General features: G+C 39.8%; 1 protein-coding gene and 1 long non-coding RNA gene across 3 annotated transcripts in view; one reads left to right on the top strand and one right to left on the bottom strand.

The window, feature by feature from the left end:
- Positions 1-548: 548 nt before the first annotated feature.
- ARHGEF38 (Rho guanine nucleotide exchange factor 38) overlaps positions 549-22,371 on the bottom strand; it is a 36,657-nt gene continuing 14,834 nt past the window's right edge. The window contains exons 4-14 of the mRNA XM_042812697.1: positions 20,612-20,759; positions 18,110-18,127; positions 14,100-14,299; positions 13,450-13,583; positions 11,658-11,762; positions 11,251-11,373; positions 8,738-9,058; positions 7,023-7,163; positions 5,686-5,893; positions 5,261-5,517; positions 549-4,453 (exon numbers count right to left, since the gene is read on the bottom strand). Coding sequence (XP_042668631.1) covers positions 4,268-4,453; positions 5,261-5,517; positions 5,686-5,893; positions 7,023-7,163; positions 8,738-9,058; positions 11,251-11,373; positions 11,658-11,762; positions 13,450-13,583; positions 14,100-14,299; positions 18,110-18,127; positions 20,612-20,759 — 1,841 coding nt within the window. The 3' untranslated portion in view covers positions 549-4,267. The remainder of the gene's footprint in view (positions 4,454-5,260; positions 5,518-5,685; positions 5,894-7,022; positions 7,164-8,737; positions 9,059-11,250; positions 11,374-11,657; positions 11,763-13,449; positions 13,584-14,099; positions 14,300-18,109; positions 18,128-20,611; positions 20,760-22,371) is intronic.
- On the top strand, positions 3,547-18,037 carry LOC122157207. Of its 2 annotated transcripts, none has more exons than XR_006167796.1 (4): positions 3,547-7,177; positions 7,845-7,967; positions 9,901-10,085; positions 17,412-18,037. It is a non-coding gene; the product is annotated as an uncharacterized LOC122157207 (long non-coding RNA). The 2 variants fall into 2 exon arrangements; XR_006167795.1 differs by having other exon boundaries at positions 8,418-10,085.

The raw sequence follows: 22,371 nt of genomic DNA, 5'->3' as shown, positions 1-22,371 counted from the left end.
AAAAATATGCTTCCATTTATATATGATGTTTTTCACAGATGCTCAAATCCTGATTTCCTTAGCAATGTGAGGCAATTTATTTCTTTTGTGTGAAGGCTTCTGGCTGGACTAGAGTGCTGGTGGTATCTGGGTCTAACAGGAAAGATGCTGGCATCTAACACATTTCTGTAATGTACTTCCATAGCAGGCCTTTCTGTCATGAGTGGTAACAGGAAACACTGGCTGGGCATAGCAGTAAATAATGGTCACAACCATAGAAATAGCAAGAAAAGAACAGGTCTAACATATTTGCAAACTTGAGGTGTATTTTGAAACTCATCATATGTTATCAAGATACTGAGCAAGTTTTACTATGTGAATAGAGAAGTTAAGATGTATACTAAAAAGGCAGTGTATTATTTGATGCAACTGACCATTTCTTCTGCTCTGGTAACTTTGCAGTGATGCTTTTTATAGCTGACAACAGGAAGCAGATCTTGGGTAGTATGCATAGCTCTTAGCTTCTGGAATAGGTCTTTTTTTGTATAGTTTAAAAAAAGACAACAGCCTTAGAAAAATATTTTTATTATTGCAATAATTTAAGAAGATTAATTTCACCATTTCTGAACAAAGATGACTGTAGGAGTTATAGTCACACAAGCATTGTGACTGTTTTCTTTTACAGCTCTAGTCCAGAGGTGGCATTTCTGCAATCTAGCTTAAAATGACAGCAAAGGTATATTTTAGCATTTGAAGGGCATAATTACTCAGAAGGAAGAATTCTTCAATGTGTTTTTGTTTCAAAAAGGTAAATCCTCATTTAAGGATTAAGAGGGAAGACAACACAGTTGTCAAAGGTCGAATGAGAGGCGCTGTGTTGTTTGGCTTGGATGTCTGCAGGGTTGCAGGTGACCAATGTCAATACTTAAAAATACATCTGTGAGGGGAGGAACATTTCAGTTTGAACAGACCCAGTCCTAGTAGTACATGCTTACTGTCATGATGGTTCAAGTAACTAAAATGCATGTTTGAGTACATGCAGGATTAAACTGCAGCCTTTTCCTCCTTCAGTCAAAATAATTAGTTTTATCACTAATTAGAACAAGAAAATTCTTAGAATACTGTAACCTTCTTTTACATTACTGAATCAGCTGTGAAAACATTACGTAGCTTTTAAGAATGTCTGGAGTCCTAACCTGGCGCAGAACTGTAGTGCTGAAAGTTGGACTCTTAACAAAAATGCATCTGAGCAAGTCTAATTTGAATTGTTGTGAATCTTATTGGGTGAAGGCTTTAATTCAAAGAGCATCTCTTGGTTTTGCAATAATTGAATTTGGATTTTTATTTGTTTTAAGCAAACAAAAAGATTGTGAGACACCTGTAATTCCAAATTTTAGTATACAAGACTTGGAATTTCTGAGGTAATAAGCTAATCCACTGGAACACCTGTTTATATTTAGTGAATCCCAAGATACTGTAAAGATTTTAAATATATATAATGAAGTCACATAAACTAGCCTGCAGTATAACATTTTAAAGAGTGCTAACCATCAAGTGGGATTTCATAGCTTATTAGAATCCTCCTAGAAGTTCTGAAATCCCACATATTTAAAGAAACATTGTCACTGTTACTTCATCTTTCTTGTTACTTCAGGATCCCTACTGAACTTCGGAAAGCAGTGTTTGAACTTGCTTAGAGACACCTTCACAGAGCCTGATTTTTCATGGAGAATGTACATAACACTCAAAATCAGAGCCTTCCGTATGACTCGAGCAGAGTTCTGAGAACTAACATTACAGAAATCTTTTTTTTTCTGACTCTTGCCCTTACTTAATTTCCCTATCTGAAATATAAAGCACTCCTTGACTTAATGCAGTCATGGAAGCACTTAAATACAATTCAGTCATTTCTAAAACTCTTTCAACTACTGCGAACTATAGAACATCTCCAAATAAAATACTCTGAAATGTAAGACATGCTGAAAAGCTTCTTGTGCATATCTTCCCCATAATCTTAAAGTTTAAGTGCCAGAGCAGTGCAGTTTCAGTAGGGTGAAATTGATAGTAATCCATATGATTCATTCATCCAAGGTCATGCACCCCTCCCCTTCATCCCCCTCCTTCACTTTATTTTCTTAATTTACTTAAATGTGAAGTTTTCTTTTTTTGGGGAAAAAAAAAAGCTTCATCCATGGATGAATGATTTTTTTTTTTTTTTTTTTTTTGCTTGCTATGAAACAGCAAGATGAAAGTGCAAGTTAAGCAACCTTTTACATATCTTTTCTTACTGGTCTTGGGATTGTAATAGTTCGGAATTTCATATCCTAATTTCTGGCTGTCCATCTCAGTGAAGTCTACAAGTTTCTCTATCGTATAACTTTAATCTGGCACAAATTTCAGGATCTCAGCTCTGTGAGATGCACAGCTCCACTGTGTATCTATTACATCTTCTGAGCAAAAATCAAAATTATCTTTTCAGCAAAATTAAATGCAAATATGGAGCTCCAAAGAAAATGAAAGTAGATTCATTTGTGCAGCAAAAACTATTGCTTGCATCAGCTATTGTAACTCTCTCATCCTTTCTTTGCAGACTGGCTATTTTTTGCTATGCTGTAGGCTTTGGATTGTTTTACATTCGTATCCTGTGCTTCAGGAAGTAGAAACTGACACAACAGCTTTAGAACAATTTCTGTATATGCTCACCTTTGATCAACAACACCCTCCTGCCCCCCCATTTTATTGGTCAGTCAGTTAAAAACAATTATGAAGCTGTACTGAAAATATCTACAAGGAGTTTCTTTCGCTGTTTCAGGCTCAGACTCTTAGGTTGTTGATCTGTTTTGTTTTTGCAGTACTTAATGTAAGAAGGTCCTCACTCATTGCTAGAGGACCAAGGCATTTCTGTCCTGTAATAAATTTTTATAAACGCACAGTTATCAATGGTAGTAGTAAAGATGTATTGTTAGACTGCCCACCAGCCTAAGCTCAGTAAGGGTCACTGCATTCAGGGAAACTCAAGAAGTACTGCTTGAAAAACACATCTTTCCTTGGGATTTTTTAGTTTTCCATGCTTGCTGAGGGTATGATGTAAACTATTTTATCTTCTTAAAATAACCCTGACTGCTGTTAAGATACTTCAGCCAGATATAGGGCTTTTAATTCCAAGTTTTGCAAACAGCAGATCAGCTCATCAGTATTTTCTTCACTGTTCAATGTTAAGATGCTTTCAGTATGAGAATGATTTATTTTTTTCTTTTTGGGAAGATAAATGTTGATACATCTTAAATCTTAGTGTATTCCCTTGATAGTATGATCTCTGTGTCTGACCTAAAGAATCAGATAGGCAGTAAATATTCTTGGAATGGCACTGCTTGACCGTTTTTCCAAATCTTAATGAATTTCCTAAATCTAGTGACACAAATTGTTTCGCTACATGGATCTTACACTAAAAAGCAGCTAGTGTATAGAAAAGTCATTTTAAACCTGAGGCAGATTCGTCTTGCTGCAGACTGTTTCTTACCTTACAAAGTAGCTATGAAATTTATTTTCTTGAAGATAACCTTTATTTCATGTTACTTGTTTCTTCTTCCCTTTTTTTTCCTCATTCCATTTCTACATGTAACTAAACATACTTTCATCTCTGAGTTCAGCTGCTGATACCAACTGCATCAGTATGGCTTAAACTGGAATGCTTCTTAAAAAAAAAAAAAAAAAAAAAAAAGGAAGCCTTTTTCTTTTTCTTTTCCCACTCTATTCACCACTGAGAAAAAGATTCTTTACAAAAGTGGCTGGAGATAAAAATAGATAACCCAAAAGCTTGAGTTTGGAGATGTGGTTGTGTTCATCAAGGTAGAGATTTAAGAACAATTCAGTCTGAGCTGCAAAATCCCTGAAGGCTGAATTTGTCTTTTTTCAAGGCTGGCTGCCTTCATCTTGAATATTATTTGTGGAATATTGGGGGGGGGAACATCACTTCTGCTGTGAAGTGTATTTGTAGGTTGAATTTGGATGTAGGACATTTTGATAGAAGTGAAAATTATGGGGTAATAGGGAAAAGCAAGCCCTTTGGGGTGGTAAGCAGAATTGGTCTTCCTGTTAAATGCTTCTTCCCTGAGGTCTTGACAAGGTGATGGCTTTTGGAAACCAGAGGTCCTCAGTATCATGTGTGTGCTGCACCAGGTGCCGTGGCTTCTGTCAGTCACTTGTGAGTTTGCCTTGCTTTCTGCAAACCATTGTAGATTATCATTGTCTGCTTCATAGAAACTGGCTGAATGGACCTTTTGGGTTCCTAAGCATATGTCATCTTTCCGAGAAAATTAGATGGTACATATCCTTTCTGACCTTTGGCTTCTGCTAGCCACCATTCTTTATTGCCACTCAGGTCAGAAAACCGAAGTATCCTAACCTTCTGATACTCCTGAAGACTGAGTTCTTGATCACTTCTTGCTTGAAATGCATAAACAGCATAGAAGGTCTGAAAAAGGAAAGCCACAAAATGCAAAATCTGAATTCAGAAATGTGCCACGTCTTAGCTGGCCATTGCATGTTAGTACAAGTTCTGTATGTACAATGTGTCTAATAACATGTATATATATGGTCTGTAATTACTTGTAACTGCATGGTCTGTAATTGCTTACAGTATACGAAGAACAGGGCCAAAGTAATAAGTAAAACTGAAGGGTCTTAGGAATTCTGCGTAGGAAGGAACAAAATAAGCTCATCAGGAGAGCACTGTGCTAAAGTTTTCAGCTCAGATCATGCAGCCTTGCATTGGCTGGAGAATTTACAAGGTTTCAAAGGAGAGAAAGACCTCGTCTAAATCTCTTACTCTTAAATATGGCAGCTGTTAGGATGGATCTCTCAAATCGTCTTCTCAGCTGCCAGAGATCCTATCTGCAGTGATCTGGTCTGAAGATGGTAAAAATTTCAGACACCTCTGTGCCTTGCTGATCATCTTTGCTACACTGTCTTGTTAAAGGTAAGTGGAAAAATCCCCAAGCAGCTCAAATGAGAACTGTGAGACATTGTACATGTAGTGGTATAATGTGAAGATGTGTTTTCTGTGAGACAAGATTGAGATTTGCAGTTGAACTGATTATCTTTTACTGCTTTGTAGCTATTTAAAAAAGCCAAAGGACAGAGGATAGCAAATTCCCCATGTCATTCTGACAGATTAGTACAAGAATTTTCCAGTGCAAAAGGAACTATTTAAATTACAGCCATTATAACGGTGGATTTGAGATGAGAAAAATAAGAAGGGCTCAGCAGGTATCCTACTTACATGCTGATCATCCACATCCTGAGAATCTCCAGCCTCTGTGCTATTAGTTGTGGGATTTTTACAGGGGTGAAGAGATGAGTTGCTGTCACTCTTCTTGTGCCCTGAACTTGAGCTGCTGTCAGAGGATGGCCGTGAAGAGACAAAGAGGCTGATGTTATCAAAATCATCATCACACAAGTTGCTATCTGCTATGTCCTTCTGCGCTTTGGCTGGATTGAAAGGCTTCAGGAAGGAGGAATATACATATCCCTTGAGGACTGGATATCACAGTAAAAAGACAGAAAATTTAAAAAAAAAAAAAAAAAAAAAAAATGCTGTTAAACCATTTTATGCAGCTGTCAGTACAACATAAGCAGACAGATGGGGCCAGAATGAAAAGAAATCAATAGGAGGCTGTTATTGGGATGTTTGTGCAGAGAACTTACTTCCTGTGTCAACGAGCCATCTGCTAGTACTTTGGAAGGGATCCTTTTGCTCCACAACAGCCACCACTTCTCCTTCATGCAGATCAATATCAAATTCCTGCGTGGCATTGCACTTGCGCTTAGCTTGATACAGCAGTTCTGCGCTGTACGTAGACAGCAGCTTGGACCTGTGGTCTTCTGTTTGACGTGGGGATTCGAGCTGAAAAGACTACAAAAATTGTTCAGTAGGAATAATGTCGAGGCTGCTTGTTGAGCAGCACAGATGCATAAAAACCAGCGTACATTCTGCATGTGGCAACTGACTACACTTCTACATCCAGATAAAGGAGTTACACAGCTGTATGTAACCAAATGCCCTTTGCATGTGCAGAAGGGGTCTGTCCAACTGCTATGGTGATAGCTGACCGATAACAGGCAGATCTCGAAAGATATATAGGAGTATAACTAATTAAGTACTTCTTAGCCAGTACTCTGTTCTCATGAGCCTGTGTTCTGTATGTGAAATGTCACTGCTTTAACTGTTTTTACAGAACTGTGATCTTTGAATTCCTCTGTGAAGTTGCAAAAAGTGTAATCAAAAATTATCAGAGGTGTGCTAAGGTTATGTAGCAACTTGCACAGCAAAGCACTGGAGCAGAAAATGAGTAGAAACAGAATAGTCTGCTTTTTGTACAAAATTCCCATGCTGTATATGGCAAGGTGCTATGAACTGCTGGAAGCGTGTTTGGTTAGAGGGCCAAAAGAGAGGGGCTGTACGTCCCTGTGACTTTAACACACTGAGAGAAAGAGCACATGTTCCTGCCTCTCTGATGCAAAAATGAATCCTGCAGCTTCCTTGGCTTCTACTGAAATCTGACTTTGTGTGGTAGGGTTAAGTAGACCCTTTGAATGCTCTGTAAATGTCTGATAAGATTAGGAACTACAGACGTGGATCCCTTAGTGGACTTTATGAATCTTCTGTTCTGGGGTATGTGTGTTAATTTGTGTATACATACAAATACACATAGAAAAGCCGGATGAGAAGTTCTGAATAAAAGTAAGACATGCTGCAAGAGTTCTTAACAAGAGAAGCAATCCAATTTTACATATACAGCCTTAAGATGTGCACAGAGATCTAAGGATAATCAGAGGTGATCTCAAGTGGATTTCCAAGATAACAACACGAGTGTGAAGAGTCTTAAAAAGTTACCGGCCAATGGAACAGCTTCATTCACATAACACAATTCAGATTCCCAGTGAAGGGACAAAAGCCAGATCTCTGAATGATATAAACATGGATTTGTTTCAAAAGTGATCAGAAAAGGATTCTTTAAAGGACTCAGATGTACGATACTCACTGGAGATGGGACAGGTTTCTTTTTTTCCAAGCTCAGTTTTCTTTCAATGAAGGTTGCACTGCTGTTTTCTTTTACAAAATTCAGCTTGTGAACCTCCTCCATTAACTGATGCTGCACTTCACAGATGCTTGAGGAAGACAGCTGTAAACAAAAAGGTAGGTTAGATCTCATGAACAAAATGGTAACGAGATTTGAGACAGCATATTTGGCTTAATGGGCTCAACACTAGGCGTCAGAAATCTGACAAGGTATGGCTGTTTCCTGCAGAGCCTATAGTGTGCTAGGCACAAGACAAAAGAAAGATCTGTTTAAGAAAAGTAACTAATGATTGCTGTTAGATTTACAAGGCATACTGATTTAAGTTGAATCATTAAAAAAATTCTAAACAGCAACAAAAATGTAAATGAGCAGCTTTGCATTTATGGTACTGAGCCACCTGCTTTCAGATGCAAATGTACATCAGAGTGGCCCATGTGCTGCAAGGCTTAACCCACAGCTGTGTTTCTGTGAAACTGTGCTGATGTGTTAAAGACACATGGATAAGCTGGCACTCTGTCTGAGGCACTGGGTGAGTGCTTTTGGTATGTGCCTAACTCCAAATATGTTTGCTGATGTAAACAGGAAAAAAAAGGGGGGGGGGGGGCGCAAAGAATTTTTTAGGAAAAGCATCATAGAAAACAATGCTTGACGCTTGACAGAGCATATTCCAAAATACTTAATGGTCAAATTATAGGGATCAGATTTCTTCATGCAGAAAAACCTTTATATTCTGTTTGAACAGTGCAGCTCTGTTTTGATCCTGATCTTTTCTCAATTTTTCAGCCCTTTTCTGCCTCTAAAGTCAGCTCTTGGTGGAATGGGATACTCCAGAAGGGCCTCACTGCAACGTGTTTCTTATGCAGTGTTTTGTCCAAACACAGTTGCCTAAACATGCCTCTGGTTCAGGTGAGTGGATTTGGAGGTATTGTCATAGCTTTGTTTCTTAGGTTGCGAGTCCTCCAGCGGAGTGAACTTTGTGTAATTTTCACACAAATTAATAATACTTCCATAATCTTGAGGTAATGTTTACAGTGCATAGAAAGAGTTGAGTAGGCTGGAAGAACTGATGCTCTTATGTTAGCTCAAATAGGCATCCTTGTTGGCTGTGATTACGTAAGAGAAATTACTTTAACTTTCTAAAACTGCCAACACAGATAGAACTATACTTTATTGACTTGTCCTGCTGTGCAGGAGCTTCTGCAGCATATCTAGATTTAAAAGCAACTTGTTTTTCATATAAATTATTTCATCAGATCTTCTCATCCTTATGCCTACAGGTTTCTGTGTGACTGCAGCTCTAACACTAGCAGGAGAGTTCATGCACTTTCTTAGAATTTCTCTTACCGTGTCTTCTAGGCTGTTCAGGGCCGACCTAAAGAAACCAAGGCTAAAATACTAAGAACTGCCTCCATTTTGCCCTATTGTCTCTCCACTGATATTACTGGAGCAGCTGCGTTATGGTCACTCTCAATAAAAGGTCCAAGACTGACAAAACTCAAGCTGAGAACTTAACCTTTGCTACGCTTGCAAAGAAGAAAAAAAAAATTGACTGTGCTCACCAAAACAATCAAAATCGCAGTAGCTTTTAGGCACGTGTCCTACACATCCTACCCAATGCATACAGAAAGAAAGAAAGAGAGATAAATAGGGCTTATGCCTATTTATAATGTACTTACTGGAACAGGCACCACCACAGCAGAATTTGATTGAAGTGCTGCAGACATAATACTTCTGAGGAGGGTAATGAAGCAATACAGACAGTTCAACACAATCTTTTTGGCTGCTCTGTTGAATACCTGAAGTTCTTCCACTAGCTGTGCATTTAAAGCCTCATAGTCTTTCTTTGCTAGATCAAGCTCTTCTCCTGTTGACCTCTGGAGGTAGCTGTTGTAGTCCAACAGTTTGTCATAGCGCTTCTGGATGAGCTTCTGTGGGCCTGAAAACAAGGCTTGTAGTGCTGAGAGAGGAGTCAAAACAACCTTGTCTAGCTGAGCCATCTGGAAAGATATAAAACAGTCCCACATGTTACTTCTTTCTCGCAACTCTTCAGACTTCAGGTTCAGCCTCATTGCAGCCCATCAAGCAATCTGTTATTGACCCTTCCCAAAGTATTGCTGTCAGGGGCAGCTTCACAGTACAGGGTATAGCATAAGTTAGAAATCTTTCGTAATGTTGCAAAGGAGGAGGTAACAGATTTGCAGCTTATGGTGTCTGATAATGGAAATGGCCCCCTGGAGCCCATAGCATATGTTACTGTCCTTTGTGATACCATGGAGGAAAGACCAAGGCAAGGATCAGTGAAGGATAACCATGAGGACTGAAACTGAAGAGTAGGTGAATGTGCTTTTCAGTGCCTTGTGGTGCTGCACTCAAGTAAAACTGAGAATTCAGCCAAATAAAATAAATAGCAGTAAATCAATTCCTGTTTAAGCAAACACAGACGCTGATTTTAAAAAAAATCCTTCTTAGACATTCCTATTAGCCTCTAATCGTCTCAAAGCATTAACATTGCACTAAAAAAAATATATTTTTGATAGTCACACGTTGTAATATAGCACAGACTTTTGATGAGTAAACCTCATCATCAAGTTAAAGCCCTTGGATGTTCTATGTGAAATAGCTTGTTGGATCAAGCGTGGGAATAAAAGTGCAGCCATCCCTCTTCCCCTCCATAGCACGCCATGGTTGAGGGCACATCTGTTTTAGGACCAGGACCCAAGGCCAAGATGCTGTGCTTGTCTTATTTCCACTTGAAAAACTAGGCTGTGTTTAGTGAAGCAGTTTTTGATGTGTTTCAAAAAAAAAAAGCTTTTTCCAAACTGCTGTTCTTGATTTCCAGAAGTGAAGGGGCTACCGTGGATTTCTGCCCTAAAGTTTTCCCTAAAACACAAGGGAGGAAAATATCCATTACTGACAAATGCAGAAAGGGAAAAAAAAAAAAAAAATTAACGTGAGCCTATTGCTGAGATCTCCATTGATAACACACACACAGAAGGACGTGTAAACATCTGCTCACCATACAAAGTAAGGACAACATTGTTGGTTTTTTAAGATATATATATAGGATAAAGACTGTATGAAATGTAAGACAAAGAAGTAGAAAATAAGTAAACATAGTTATTAAAAATTTCCACAGTTAAATAATGTTCAGATGTTTTTTAAAATTATGTGGGACTTCAGGCCAGATGGGTCCTGAGGCAGTGGGAGTTACAAAGTGTCTTCCTGAAAAATGGTTTTATGTTTCACCTGCTGTGGATTTTCTTCTGCTGCTTTGCTGGTTCTGGAAGTGGGGTGGGGAAGGATGTCTTCCATACTGCACAGTCATCATTCGATGTGAGAGAGGGGTCCCTTTTCCTCCCCTAATGTAGTCATTCATTTTAAAGTTATTGAAAAGATATTTCTGATTATTAAGATTAAATTTCCAGTTTCTTTGTAAATTCTGGAACTACAAAGAAAAGGAAATTACACCATCTCACTTCCTGTCACCAGACTGAGGAAAGCATAAGAAAACCTCCACCTCTGAATGAACAACCACCAGGTTGAACTGTTTGAAGCAGCAGCCTGGCCCATTTTGAAGAGACGTTTTAGTCTATCTTAGTAGAGTCAGATATTAGAGTTCCTTTGGACCCTGAAAGTGAGAGACTGGTTGAAAAACTTAAAGTTTTTCAGAGTTGGGTTACTGTTTTTTAACCATTATAGGCTACATCCAGGTTGTTCACATTTTCCCTATACTAAGGACAGTAAGTTGCTTGGAAGGGTGATAATAGCTGAGATTTCCATGGATCTATGATCCCAGGAACTAATAGATCAGGACTATACAGCAAAGATTAAAAAAAAAAAAAGAAAAGAAAAAAGTCACTGTAAGACTGTGAATATTGGTAAGGAAACTAGAAAAAACATAGATCTGCTGCTCCTGTCTAAAGCTCAGCAGAAGCATGCAAACTTAGAGCAATGATTTTAGTTTAATCCTAGGAACTTACAAAGTTTTCTTTATTTTTTTAGGGAAAATACATTTTACTTGGACTAAATTTTCTAATTTCCTATAGCAACTTACACCAAGGAAACACTCATCTTTCCCAGTGGATTCCTAAGGGTTTTTTGCTCCTTCTTGCCCTGAGTCTTCCTCTCATACGTGCGTTCTCTCAGTCACACTGTTATCTATGTAATGCTGGACATTGCATAAACTTACAAGGTCTTCACAGACATTTGTAGGGTTGTTCATTTTCTTTGAGTTTTTGTTAGCTTCGTCATCTTTGTCTTGCAAGATTTCCTGAAGCCCAGTTATGTTCTGTGCAGCCAGATGTATGGAATCCTAAATGAGGAGATGGTAGGAAGATGAAAATGGGTTATGATTTATTTAATGTGCTGCACTCGCTCATGCAGATACTGCAATAATATTGATGGAATCAGAAATATTTTCCATCTCTCATACCTATTTGCTTTTTTCTGTGCAGTTTCCAGCCATTTGGGGGTTGTTTACTGTGAAAATATTTTCCTGTGTCTTACCTATTTTCAGTGTAAACTGTTAAAGGATAAAGTTGTTAATGTTCCACTGAAAAAAGTTGTGCCCCAGATTGCATAAAACCATGTACCCACCTGTAGATGCTGTAAGGATAATGAAATGTTCTTCACACATGATTTCACAGTCTTCTCTAAGCTTCGAAACAACTTTTCTTCCTTATTGAATGTCTGATCTTTCACCTAAATCAGATGTTTTCAGTTATTTTGGAGTCTGACTAATGAAAGAAATCTCTAGAGCTCTGCTGGAAAAACCTCAAGCCTTCTCTAAACTCCTCCCTTTGAAAACAGAACAGATTGGTCCCTAGTTCTCCCAAACTCTGATCTCAGTCCAAGAGAAGTCGAAGGCACTGGATAGCATGACAGAGATTTTAAGTTCTGCAAAACCTTGTGGAAGCAAGGCATTGCTTTATTATAAGCACATCCACATGAATAAACATAAATATATTTTTTATATATATATATGTGTATTTGCTGCATTTGGGAAACGATGGTGAAAATATGACATAAAATATGGTATCCTTTTACATCATGGCATTATTTCCTTTGCTGCTCATGTGTGTAATAGAGAGATTTCTCCCAGGCAGGCTGTAGGTGGAGCTGTTACCTCTAGAGCAACGTCAGCTCTCCAGCTTGTAACCTCACCAGCTGGAAACGGGCTGCTTTTACTTTTTTAATGCTGTCTATAGAAACCCTGAAAATACACTTATTTCTGCCTACCTTTTAGTTAAGGAATTTGAGAAATCTCAAGCCTGTTTTTCTGGGGTTTTGCTGTAAGGGTCACAGCATGTTTCAGAGATGTGAATTGAAAACTTTCTTTAATTAAGCAAGAAAGAGGGCTGAATCTATAACATACATCTTGACTCTAAGATGATTCTCAAATATTTTAAGCTCAATTAAAAAAAAAAAAAAAACAGAAAATGAACCTTTTTTTTTAAAAAAAAAAAAAAAAAAAATCACCCTTCCTCTTAATCCCATTTAATTCTACATTTCTCTGAATTTGTAGTGTTGACAGTGTTCCAGTCTGTCATGGGGTTTTGTGGGAAAACCAGCAAAAATACAGAAATTTCCACTGTGCAAATAAATGAGCAGGAAAAAAAAAGTAAATGTGGGTAGTTTGCGTCAGAGAAAGGGGGGAAACCAACTGGTAAACAACAAAACAGGAAAAAATGGCACCGATCTTGTAAAGTCACATCTAGAAAGGCAAATGACCTTGTATAACCAGTAGGCTTGTGTAGAGATGTATCATTTTCAAGGTCAGTTATAATTGATTTTCTTTCAGATTCAGATTGCAGCTTCTCTGAAAATGTTTATCCTGGTAGTTTGAATTACAGCATTGGAATTATGAAGGAGCATTTTGGTTTTGCCCACCTAGCACTCACTGGATTTATCACAGAGTTCTTTGCCTCTGGTAGTTTTGATGTTTACAGGTTCTTAGGCATGTAGAGGCAAAACCCTATGATCTTCACTAATTGGGACTATTAGTCATCTTCTTTAGAGGACTCAGAATGTGAAGGTTGGGATGGAGAGTAAGACACCCAGAATGTATTCACAGTAACTATTGCCAGTCCAACCACAAAGAGCTGAAGCTGACTTTCACAAAAATACTGGTCACTTCCTCTCTGCTGAAGATCACAAGCTTGAGAAACTCTTAGATAAAAGAGGAAAGGATAAAGAATACATTATCTTGTTTTCTATTTCAATCACAGAGATCTTTCCTGTCTTATGTGACACTCAGAAAATGACTTTATAAATGATGCAGGAAAAAAGCGACACCACAAACTGTTTTTCTAAAATGTTTTTAGAAACGCCTGTGCAAAAGCAGCACTGAAGCTGTCAATGCAAATCTGCAGTTGGGTGAGTTAAGTACCTGAGGTTCTCCCCCTGTCAGTATTTTCAGATGGCTGGTGACCCTCTTGGATTTCTTGCTAATGGAGTGAATATTCAGTCGAGAAAACTTTTCTTTCAGGGTTTCATCATCATCATTCCTCTTATACTTCAGCACTGCAGACAGAGAATTTCATGACACTAATAATCTGTATCCTTGGGGCTTTTCATGGGAATGGGGGCACAAATACAAAACCGTTTGAGACCAGACACTTTGATGTCACTTGCTGTAATCTTGTGTCAAAATGCTTGAGATCATGAAAACCCCGTTATCAATGCTAGCCTTGAGAATATTGAAGCAAGACTTCAATGTGGCAAGTCTGTAAGAAACAGCACTATCACTGCATCTTAATTATTATTAGTGTTTGCAGCTGCATTACTGATGATGAACATGGGTATGACATGTATCCTTTTATCATTTTCACGTTCGGGGAATCTGCATCCTTTGGCAGGTAACACAGCTGGCTGAGGACAAGTGACATTAAGGCATCTTTTATTTTGCTGAAACCCAGTGTATTGCACAACTTAAGTAACACCAACGAAAACTGATGTGGCATTATGACTGGAGTGGAAACCTCTCTTGTAACTGCCAGCCCAAACTGACAGAAAAATTCACTGTTTTTTTTTCCTTACCTAAATCTTTCCTCCTTTTGAGTTCATTGATGTTCACATTAATATTTTTCATAGCAGAAAGGGCCTCTTGTAGTGCTTTGTGGTCAGGGTGAGAAGCAGGAGTTGAATTCAACAGTTCATGGAGTAACAAGGGATATTTCATTACCCGCTGTACTGGCTTGATCATCAGGGATCCCATGTCCATTAGATTTGGCTTTCCTCTATAATTTATACCAAGGAAAAGTCAAATAAGGAGAAACTCCTTGAAGACAAAAACTTCTTCTATTTCTGTCTAGTCATTGAAGCTGCTGCCTTTTATATCCTTCAGTTGAGCTTTCAACTACAGAAAATATCAAAACCAGAGCAGTGCTTTGCACTGAGTCATAGATATGCAATCACCACTTAAGTCGAAAAATAAGATACATCTGTCAGGAAACACGGGCTGTTGCAAATGAAACCATCCTCCTGCCCCCTCAATGAGAAATACACACCAGGTCTGAGTTTTCTGTATTTTCAGCAATTTGCCATATTGCTTAGACATCGGCTGTGAAACTGGCCCACTCAGTCTGAGGGGTGTGTATGGTGCAACTTGCACAGCACCCAAGAAGGGAGATGTAGGTGGAAGAGCAAATAACAGGAAGATTGAGAAATACAAGAAGTGGGGCTACTACATCCTGCTCTGGCCCCTAAGCCTTAAAATTGCAACATCTCCACATTGTGAAGTAACTGAGATGCCTGCTCACTGCTGCATCCCTTCTTGCAACACCTTTCAGTTTGCTAGTGTAAGCTTTGCCATTCTTTACCTGCTGTTTTTCTGTGCTGGCTTCCAGGAGGTGACGTCACACTACTGAGGCTTTGACAGCAGGACAGAGGAGTCCTTGTCTCTCCTCATGCTAGCATTCTGCTGAGCAAACCTGGGAATGCTGCAGCATCACCAGCGCTCCTGTGAACTACCCCAGACTCACAGGTGCCCCTTGGAACTGTGAGCGAGCTGGTGGGGATGGTGTGAGGCACTAGAGCAGAGCAGTGCTTCCATCTGCATGCCCAAAAAGGCTGTCTTGGAGGGAAGGAGCTGATCTGACAATAACTGTGGAAAAGCTAATGCTAGGCAAAGAAGGATTTCTGAATGAGGAAAGGCAGAATAATAAAACATAGAAGGGAAGTACAAAAAGCAGAGAACATCCACTCAGATTTGCAGGCTGACATCTATTGTTTCGTGAGCAGGAAGAGCAGAAGAAGGGAAAAAAAGGCTTTCATTCCCACTTTTATATGTATGAAAAGTACACCAACCAGTCCTTACTGCTGACTAATTAACTAACAATTTGAATGCCTTTGAGAAGAGACATCTGCATATTTAAACCATCTCTCTTGCACAGACATTATCTGCGAAAAGTTCTGCATGAAAAAAATTAACAGTAGATGCCTTTTAAAGCTTCTTGATGTCCCCAAACCTTCTTATCATTTCAATCCCCCTCATTTCCCCCGCATCCTACATTAAATATGTAGAGCTATTTTCCCTTCTTTCAGCTTCTGGCAGCAATAATGAAAAAAATCTTAAATTGTTATTGTTTTCTCCAAAAAGCCCCTTGAATGCAAATCTGTAGAAGCTGCCTCATGAATGGAAAAATCTTCAAGTATCTTCTCTTTATATAGTTGCACTTTGGACAGCTGCCCAAGCGATAAACAGCCCTCTGTTCACATATCTGCATGACACAGTCTAGCAATATGGTTTGAGAGATAGTAGGTTTGTTGTAAGATAATGACTCCCTGGGGCCCTGAATGCCACAAAGTTCAACTCCTCTAATTCTCCCCAGCGAGATTATCTGCTGATCTCCACTCTCCCTGGATGAGTCCCATTTCCAGTGGGCCCAGCGAGCATGCACTCGGCAGCCAGGCAGGACGTGGCCCCGCCACGCGACTAAAACAGACTTGTGACAGCCATTGTGCAGAGAATTAAGTTGATAATTCGTTTGCAGTGCTGCTTCTGCCTCTCCCCACTTTATCATGAATTTAGCAAGTATTCTAGGTTGTAAGTAGCTGCACTAATCTCATCGCAGATTCTCAGTGTAGCTCTGCGGAGCATGCAGCTGACTTAGCTGCAGTGAGCTTCGTGGCATACCCTGCCTACCTCCTTACAACAAAGCAAGACAGATGCAGAAGGACTCCCACCAGTTTAAAAAATACATGGTGGTGAGCTGTGCAAAGAGAGGGAACTCAGGGTTTAATTTCACACTTTTGCTGTCTAGCAGGTAAGTCCTGTGGTGAATGTGACTGCCAGTTTGGTATCGCAGGGCTGAGGATGGTGTTGTGTTCAGCTTGGCAGCTCTGAAATTGTGTGCACGCATCACAGGCTGCAGCACATCTCAAAGACTTGAGTTTTACAATTTACTATGTGTGAGCTCATATTAGCACAAAACAGGCAGGCAAATAATTCGCTGTGCTGTAAGGCTCTCATGCAAACCCAGGGATTTCACTGAGGCTGCATAGTTGTTAATCTAAGCAGAATCCAACCAGTGTAGTTGATAGCAATAAGCAGCTTTGTCTGATATGTGTATAATTGTTTTCTTGAATGAATGATCACACTTGAATGAAAAGCAACCTGGGAGATTGAGGGGAGTTATGCCATGCTTTCCAACTCGAACACAGAGCAGACTGTGCAGACTTTCAGGTGCAGTTCTGCCCACGTTTTGCTTTGACTCCACAACATCTGAAGTGCAAGAGATGGCATTTCGGCATGCCCTGCCTGTGTGCCTGCAGGGTGAACACAAATGCCACCAAGTCATGCAAGGTAGCCAAGCACGGGGAGGGTTCTTGAGTGAACTTCATTCCTTGTGCAGCTTTATAAGAGCTAGTTTCAGCTCAAGAAGTGTGCTGTATCCCACAGTCCACTGTAAACTAAAGGAGAAAGCTGGGCATTAACTTCTGGGGGGGTAGTGCAAGGCAGAGCAGCCAGTCTTATGTTATTTCTACACACACTGCTCTCTCATGTTATCTTACTGTTACTCCGGGTATTTGGTGTTCCTCCTAGGACATCTATCCCTTTTTCAAAAGGAGTATAGAATCTTCTTTATCAAAACCAATGCAAATTAAGTGCTTTCAATCACCAAATAAACCTTGAAAACCCCAACCTAGGATTTCAACACGTAAATCCTTTGAAAGCTATTTTACATGGACCTTATTTATGATGTCCAACTGACTAATTCTCTGATTTTACAGATGTTTCTCTTCTATCCACATAAAGCACACCTGCTTCTCTTTTCTCTTAACATTTCTGTCTGAGTTGTAATCATTTTCTTTGGTTCAGCTAATCTCTTCTCTTACCCCTTCCTGCAGGTAAATTTAGGATTTCATTTTGTATTCAAGGATCCAGACCTGCTGGATGTCCAAAACCACAGCCCTGATAAACTCTCCCTTAAAGCTTTTCAAAAATATCAGGTATCCGAGGCTGGGTGAGTATTCTGGCAAGCTGTTGCCAGACATTTGTTCTTTTCTGATGTTCCTACAGCCATTGTCAGAGGGAAGCTCCTCAGAAAGATGGATTTCTCATATATTTAGGGCTACCAAAAGTGTCCTTACCTTAGAAATAGCTTTACCTATCAGCCTGGTGTGTACTGAGCAGGCCTACAGATACATAATGCACAGCAATTGAAGAGTGCCTGGATTTTCAGATTTGACACTGCACTGTTGACAAGCACTGCTGAGGAGCTCAGAGCTCTCTAAGCACATTTATTAGACAATGAGGTGGTAGTAAAGGGCTCTGAATGAATTGGCATCCAAATTAAGTAGCTTCATAAACCACAAGTGTTGAAAGACATTGCAAAACCAGTGCAGTTAGTAATTAGAGAACCAGACAGGCTTAGAGAAATTAAAACTGAGAGTGTTTTGTCACATATGTCCTGGAGAAGTCTATGCATTCTACAGATATTGCTTAGTGTTCTTAAAATTTCCACATGTACAGTTTTAAGCGTACTTAAGATAAATGAAAGATAATTAAAAGATTATTTTACACATGAAAAAGACGTAGTACTTACTCTTCCTCATACATCTTTCTGCAAAAGAAAAGGAACAAAAATATATATTAGTTCCTCCTAAAAGGACTTATATAGATCATGGGCCAGATTCTCAGATACACTTTGGTGACACAGAGCAGCTGTAACTGGCCAGTTAACTTAGGTTTATGGCTGCTGTGTGTCAGCAGAACTGCACAAAACAGCCAGAGGGTACCAATGAATCTGGCCCTACATCTTTTTGAAAGGACAGCCCCAAATGAGAAAGGATTGTCAGGAACCTGGATTTTGCCCAGCCTTCTCCTAACTCTGTTAGAGAAGACAGCTTGAGTCACTGTGCTAGCAACATCAAATCCTTGGCACAAAGAGCAAAATTGAATGTCATTCCTACGTTATTTTTGTGTGAAAAAGAATATATTGTAGACTTTTAGGATAGAGAATCAATTAAGTTGTTCAACTTTTGAGAGGCTATTTATCAACTGAAACCTCATCAGAGTAGGATACTGTTGATATGCATACAGAAAGCAGCAGAGATGTACTGTTGTTTTTTGGAAACATGCAAACATGCACACAGAATATTTTCCTCATGCTACAATTAAACTTGGAGAACTTCACCCAAATGCAAGAGAACTAGCATCAAATGGGGAGGTTGGTGGCCCTGCACGTGGCAGGGGGATTGGAGATTCATGATCCTGAGGTCTCTTCCAACCCTGGCCATTCTGTGATTCTCTGATTCTGTGGAATGACAATGTCCCTCCACCTCTGCATGAGACTCTTCTGGTATTGAGTGCTGACATCATGTAATCAGCCACTGCTTTCTGACCACCTGCACTTTCATCTCCTTGCCTATCAGCAGCCAAAGGAGCATCTGGAAGCTGGTGTTTTCAATGCTTCAGCACCATCAGCTCTTTGAGTACTTCTGACGTCCCTCTGCCCCCGTAATAGTTGACCAAGATACTTCAGACTGAAAGCACAGCAGGTAGTTGCCAGCATCCTTTCATTTTTACCAGCTGCATTTCTTTGGCTAAGCTAGCAAACAACATTTCCGTTTTGCATAATCACTGCTGAAACATGGCTTTCCACATAATTTGGATTTGCACATGTCTCCATGCAGACACCTACATTTTGGGATGGAATTTCTCCCCTTTAGTCAACAGGAGGCGTAGGAATCTAAGTATGGCTAATTAAATCTGATTTGTTTGTACAGATGTGCAGAGGGCTACTTGCAAATTCATCTTAATACAGAAGTTGTTTTTTACAAGGCAGATATTACTCAACTGAGGAACAGAAGTCTCTTGCTAGACCTCTTTTTTCTTTCTTTTTTTTTTTTTTTCCCCCCAGTGTAATAGTATTCTTCCCAAGGAAAAAAGAAAAGATGTAAGAAGTAAAGAGCTTTGAAGAATAATAGTCACTGGCCCCCATATATTATATCTCGCAATATAAAACAGTCTGTAACTTATTTGGTCAAATTCATACATAATTTTCTTCCTAGGACAAGTGCTCTCTCATCAGAAGTAAAAAGTTTAGGTGACCACAACTGTGCATTTGAGTGTGCACTTTCAAGTCTTAATATTTGAACTGGCTGCTATTTCTAGCCACAGGGAGAAAAGCACAACGTAGTATACGTGAAATGGCATATACTTTCCATCTCCTAACACATCTCTGCTGACTGATCACTAGCTAGGGTATAATTGAAATATCTGTTGCTGATGTACACTCCATTAATTAGTTGTGATAGCTTTGCATTCCTTGTGGAAGTGCGCAGCACGAGCCTTTTCTGGAGCTGGAGGGAGACCTATGGTCTGAAGGTATGCACTCTCCTGACAGCTCTGTGCAAGATTTTTGAGAAAGTGAGGGAATAAGGGAGCTCGCAAGTGAAGAGAAGCGCTCCTCATAGAGAAAGTGAACTGGTTCTCAGGATGTGGGAAGAAGCCATGCTGGAGGAGAGACAGAGCCATTTTTCTGCTGCATCCCCAGTACGTTTCCCCCAGGGGATGGTGCTGGAGGCAGTGGCATGAAGGAAATTCCACTGGTGGAACCTGACAGCTTGTTTCAACATAGGCCAATTTCAAATATCCTCATCATGAGGTGTTGGGCATAGCTGCAGATCTCTGGGGCCTTACAGTGGGGGTCCAGAAACACCAGTATGTGTGAATGATTCCACTGCGTGCCATTTTAATCCAGGCAATAGAATCACTGAAAATGGGGCCGGTGTGTTTCCTAGGAGCTGGGCAAGGGTGCTCCCAGCAGCCCATTATATGATGCAGCATTTCTTCTGCCAGTATGGGGCACTGAAGCTAAGGGAAGAGAAACCTTTCTTGTGCTATTTTTGGCCATCTTAGAGAGAAAGAAATCTAATCATGGCCCCTGGCTTGTCATCTTTTCATGAAAGCAGCATAAGCCAGAGCTTCCAGCAAGCCTCATAAAACTCTGGATTTACAGGGGACCTTTCATCTGCATCCATTTAAAATGTTCCCTGCCAGGCAACTGACTATGGACGGAAATCATCATTTGAAAAGAACTTACTTTAAGGACTGTACACAGTGTCTTAAATGCTGCTTCAGTTCTTCATCCTTTTCATAGGATTCGAGCAAGGTGTGTGCATCATCGTGGCGATAGCAATAGATTTTATATGTGTCTTCTAGTGGGCCTTTAATTTGCAAAAACACTTCCCCTGTTAAAGAGAAAAACAAAGCATGTCAAGCCAGACAACAGCATCTCAGAAGGAGTTTTATTATTCCACCACATTAGCTGTGAGCTAAAAGGGCTGCTTTCCACTTCCCTTAGAAATGATCTTGTGTGTTTACGTGCATTATTTATTACATGTATTTCTCAGCTGCTCATCTTTGTCACAGCCAGGCACCATTATACCAGTGTTAATGCACAAAAATTCCCCAGAGAACAGGGACAAAATCTCTACACCTGCACCCCTGCATATACAATCCCCTACTTCACTGCCACACCTTAACACTCCTGCAGTGAGAACCAAACAGGAGAGCTCTGCTGCTAAGGAGAGACTATGCTGGCCCTCTGGGCTGGCAGGAGAAACAAGTGTAAGGATATTCATTTTCCTTTTGACTTTTTTTTTTCAGCTGGTTATGAACTTAAATGGGTTATAACAGGAATAATGACTCCATCTCCCATTAGCCATTTCATGTTTATCTGTTTTGCAGCATCCTGAAATGGCAGTTGTTAAGGCCTAGAATGGGGAATCTTCCTCACATGACAGAGGAATAATCTTCACCTTTTCCTCTAATGAATTAAAACCACTGTGGATTGCAGGCATTTCTGTACAGAATGAAAGGGAAAAGTATTTACAGTTCTGATCCTTTGTTGCATTGTTTTTCCTGAAAAACAGTTGGGAATTTTAGAGGCATTGAATTAGTCCTGCCCCCATTTCCCATCTAAGTTTGATGCACATTTCTCTCAGCTGGTAACTCCTGTGCTGCTTTCTGTGTATTATCCAGGCAGAGAAAGCACGCTTCATCTCTTCTGCTGAGATATTCATTAGTTCTCACACCCTAATATAGCAGCATCCTGATCAGCATCCTTGGAAATGCACGTAATAAACAATAGCGATGGTGAAAACTACTGTCTCAGGCATTTACAGAAAAATTACATCTACGTGGCAACCAGTCAGATGTTTTATAAACACTCTTGTTGAGTTATAGCCATGATTATTAAAGTTAAAAGCTGAGCACCACGTTAATTGGGAGCTCTATTCATTCACAGAGTGAGCACAAAGCTGTCAGGCATCCTGCCGCTTTCATCCTGACCGAAGTCGGCTGTTTCATAATACATTGCATTGAACTGCTCTGTCTTAGAGTGAAAAATGATTCAGTTACCACAGTAACACAGCTCTGGGTTTCTTCCCTAGCAGAGAAGGTTAACTGGGCTGTCTAATGCATGTTGGTTTCAAGGTGCAAAGAAGGGAACAACAACAACCGAGTTAAGAACACAGAAGTTCGTTTTAGTTACTGTAAGGGCCACAGTCAGAAAAGCACCTGCATCCTAAAGCTGCATCCTCTTTGGGTGCTGTCATCTCTGTTTTCTCTGTCTTGTGCTAAATGTAGTGCTGATGGCTAACAACACACAACTGCATTCTGACTTCCCTGTAAACTCTATACAGGGCCTTATTCAGCCAACAAGCATAACAAGCTTTCTCCTGATCCCGTGCCCTTGGCAGAGATGCTGAACTCCCACACTTCGCTTTAAGCAGAGTGCTTAGCACAGCCCATAGTACATGGAGCTCTTAAGAGAGATAATATTTTCTGCAGCAAAAAAAT

The sequence above is a fragment of the Centrocercus urophasianus genome, unplaced genomic scaffold (genome assembly GCF_019232065.1).
Source record: "Centrocercus urophasianus isolate 14NV4802_14NV808 unplaced genomic scaffold, USGS_Curo_1.0 seq_13, whole genome shotgun sequence".
NCBI classification, from domain to species: domain Eukaryota; kingdom Metazoa; phylum Chordata; class Aves; order Galliformes; family Phasianidae; genus Centrocercus; species Centrocercus urophasianus.
The sequence above is the reverse complement of the archived record's forward strand: the minus strand, read 5'-3'. Positions and strand labels throughout refer to the sequence as shown.